General features: G+C 44.1%; 1 protein-coding gene across 1 annotated transcript in view; it reads right to left on the reverse strand.

The window, feature by feature from the left end:
- Positions 1 to 3,655, reverse strand: part of LOC138048525 (tetratricopeptide repeat protein 28-like) — a 3,883-nt gene extending 228 nt beyond the window's left edge. The window contains exon 1 of the mRNA XM_068894706.1: positions 1 to 3,655. This exon is cut by the window's left edge and continues 228 nt beyond it. Within this exon, the coding sequence (XP_068750807.1) occupies positions 1 to 3,655 (3,655 nt within the window).
- Between the last annotated feature and the right edge of the window lie 366 nt (positions 3,656 to 4,021).

Genomic DNA, 4,021 nt, shown 5'->3' on the forward strand with positions numbered 1-4,021 from the left:
TTAGCACAAATGGCGCCCAGTATTTTATGGCGGAATAATCCTTTGTCTTCCGAAGAGATTTCATAGCATGGTGAAGAGCTATACTTGCACTTTTTCTATCTGCCAAGTGTTGGTAGAGGCTTTTCATGAACATCAAGGTCGCCTCGTCATCAATTGCCCAGAGTGACACCAGAACAGACCGGGCACCAGCACACAGGAAAGCCCTGGCTATTCCCACAACACCCTCAGATTTTAACTCTCCCTGGCCACTGTGACAGCAACTCAGCACAACCAGTCTTGCCTGAAGACGAACTGCATAAACATCGCTCAATGTTAGCATGTAATCTTCCTCCTCGGGGATCTGGGATGAGCGTTTGGGGTTTGGGGCCAAAGCAATTTCTCCAAATTCGTCATCTCCATGAGCAGCAATGTGGATTAACGCAACTGACGTCATTCTTTTCAGCACCTCAGCTTTCGTTGCATTTCTACCAGTGAGAGGCGAGGTCTGAAGAAGTTCTCCAATAATCTCGACCTCTTTTTTCGCGCAAGGCAGCTGTTCATACTTGGGTTCACCGGTGCCGTAAGTGACTTCCTTCAAGCACGGATCGCCCACAAGCAGTGCTTCATTTTTACTTTGGAAGTCGTCAGGTGCACTAGATATCACTTTTAAAGCAGTCAGCGAGGGAATTGCACGGATCCTGACAGAGTCACACAATGCAGAAAAAGGAGCCAGGCAAAAGTCACCATCAGGAACGAAGACTAAGTCATCACCCAGGAGCAAGTCTGCGATAGGACTGATTAAGACATCATACAAGGGCTGCAAAGAGTTCACAGAGAAGCTCAAGGACTGAACGGTCTCCTCAACAGCTTCCCTACTGCATGAGAAGTTGCTGCGTTGCTTGTCAAGCAAACGATTCTCACATCGTGCAACGGTCCCCGCACTGATCTGTTTTAAAGTACTTGTCATCAGTAGGTCAGCACTTCCATTTTCGATATCCTTTTGTCTAAAATTTATCCCGCTATCTTCTCTTACCAACCAGAAGCTGATCGTGTTCCCTTTAAGTGCAGTGAAAACAGTTTGTGAAGGTAGATCTGTCATTACAAAAGAGAGAGTTTCTTTCATTGTAACTGCCGAAGAAGGTTTCTCATCAACGCCATATTGCATCTTCAAAATGTCTGTTAAAGCCTGCGCTCGTCCTTGTTCAGCAGCACACAAAGATTCATCAACCTCTCCATTCTTCAAGAGTGCTGTCCACAGAGCAGTGTACAAAAACTGTTTTGTGTCACGAAAGCTTATTTTCCATGCATCCTCTGACTGAAGAAGGCGCCTTGTTTCATCATAATAATTGATGCTTAGCCGATAGTAATTAAGAGCTTTGCTCAAAGAGTCTGAAACTTCATGAACACGACCGAGCTGATAACTGGCCATTCCCAGCAGTATTGGGTCCTCTGTTTCCTTGGAAATGCTAAAACTATGTTCGCTAAACAGAAGTGCATTTTGAAGCTCACCCATATGGTAATAATCACTGGCAAGATTGACATAAGCTCTTCCTTCCATGGACCTGGCCCCTACTTCTTTTGCAATACTAAGATATTGATTGTGGTACTCTATAGCTTGATTAAAATTGCCCAGACTGCAATAAGCGTTCCCGAGATTGCCATAGGCACTTCCTTCCATGGACCTGTTCCCTACTTCTTTTGCAATACTAAGAAATTGATTGTGGTACCCTATGGCTTGCTTAAAATTTCCCATACTTTTATAAGCACAGCCAAGATTGCCATAGGCTCCTCCTTCTCCGGCCCTGTCCCCTAGTTCTTTCAAAATAGTAAGAGATTGCTTTTGGTGGTCTATGCCCTGCTTAAAACTTCCCAGATTGCAATAAGCGTTGCCAAGATTGCAATAGGCTCTTCCTTCCCCGGCCCTGTCCACTACTTCTTTTGCAATACTAAGATCTTGATTGTGGTACTCTATGGCTTGCTTAAAATTGCCCAGACCGTAATAAGCGTTGCCGAGATTAGCGTAGGCTCTTCCTTCCCCGGCCCTGTCTCCTAATTCTTTTGAAATACTAAGATCTTTATTGTTGTACTCTACAGCTTGCTTAAATCTTCCCAAACTGCAATAAGTTGTGCCGAGATTGCCATAGGCTTTTCCTTCTCCGGCCTTGTCCCCTACTTCTTTTGCAATACTAAGATCTTGATTGTGGTACTCTCTGGCTTGCTTAAAATTGCCCAGTCTGTAATAAAGGTTGCCAAGACTGCCATACATCTTTCCTTCCCCGGCCCTGTCCCCTACCTCTTTTGCAATACTAAGATGTTGACTGTGGTACTCTATGGCTTCCTTAAAATTGCCCAGACCACAATTAGCGTCACCGAGACTGCCATAGGCTTTTCCTTCACCGTCCCTGTCCCCTACTTCTATTACAATAATAAGATGTTGATTTTGGTACTCTATGGCTTGCTTAAAATCGCCCATTTTGTAATAAGCAATGCCGAGATTGCAATAGGCTCCTTCTTCCTCGACCCTGTTCCCTATTTCTTTTGCGATACTAAGATCTTGATTGTGGTACTCCATGGCTTGCTTAAAATTGCCCAGACTGTAATAAGCATTGCCGAGATTGCAACAGGCTGCTCCTTCCCCAGCCCTGTTCCCTACTTCTTTTGCAATACTAAGATGTTGATTGAGGTACTCTATGGCTTGCTTAAAATTGCCCAGTCTGTTATAAGCATTGCCAAGATTGCCATAGCCTCTCCCTTCTCCGGCCCTGTCCCCTACTTCTTTTGCAATACTAAGATCTTGATTGTGGTACTCTATGGCTTGCTTAAAATTGCCCAGAGCGCAATAAGCATTGCCAAGATTGCAACAGGCTCTTCCTTCTCCAGCCCTGTCAACTACTTCTTTTGCAATACTAAGATCTTGATTGTGGTACTCTATGGCTTGCTTAAAATTGCCCAGACTGCAATAAGCGTTGCCGAGATTGTAATAGGCTGTTCCTTCTCCAGCCCTGTCCCCTACTTCCTTCACAATACTAAGGCATTGATTGTGGTACTCTATGGCTTGTTTAAAATTGCCCGTACTTTCATAAGCGCAGCCAAGATTGCCATAGGCTTTTCCTTCTTCGGCCCTGTCGCCTACTTCTTGTGCAATACTAAGATCTCGATTGTGGTGCTCTATGGCTTGCTTAAAATTTCCCAGACTGTTATAAGCGTTGCCGAGATTGCCATAGGCTTTTCCTTCTCCAGCCCTGTCCCCTACTTCTTTTGCAATACTAAGATCTCGATTGTGGTACTCCATGGCTTGCTTAAAATTGCCCATCCCGTAATAAGCCTTGCCGAGATTGCAATAGGCTCCTCCTTCCCCGGCCTTGTCCCCTATTTCTTTTGCAATACTAAGACTTTGTTTGTGGTACTCTATCGCTTGCTTAAAATAGCCCATACTCTCATAAGCGCATCCAAGATTGCCATAGGCTTTTCCTTCTCCGGTCCGGAAACCTATTTCCTTAAAAATGGTTAATGCTTCTGTGTAATTTTTTATGGCCTGTTTAAAGTCAGCTACACCATGATAGTACCTTCCCAGACTGAAACAAGCCAAATCCTCCCCTCGTCTGTTTCCCTCTTTTCTTGCAATGCTAACCTCTTGCATGTTCCACTCTACATCGCTCAACTTTCTATCCACCATACTTGATAATCAGAACCGGGAAGGTTTTCTCAGAAATCTGGGGTGCACCTAGATGATAAATGAACGAAAACACAGGAAGTTCAATGCTCTGGCTACAAATGTAAAAAGAAGAGCAAGATTGATTGAACAGTGAAGGAATAATTATCTTAAGCCATTGTTTCGAAAGAGACTGCCTTTCTTCATCAGGGTTTTCCAAGGAATGATCTTGGTTTACGGAGATGTTACAGAATAAATAAAAATTTTAAAACTCTTTTTCTCCAAGTGGGCCTCAAATGGGTTCCCCAGGGGACCGGGTTTTGGTAGGATTTGTTGAATGCCGCGATTTTCACCGATCGTTGTGAAATTTGGTGTGTTTACTGGGGAGAT

The sequence above is a fragment of the Montipora capricornis genome, chromosome 5 (genome assembly GCF_036669925.1).
Source record: "Montipora capricornis isolate CH-2021 chromosome 5, ASM3666992v2, whole genome shotgun sequence".
In the NCBI taxonomy this organism is placed as follows: Eukaryota; Metazoa; Cnidaria; class Anthozoa; order Scleractinia; family Acroporidae; genus Montipora; species Montipora capricornis.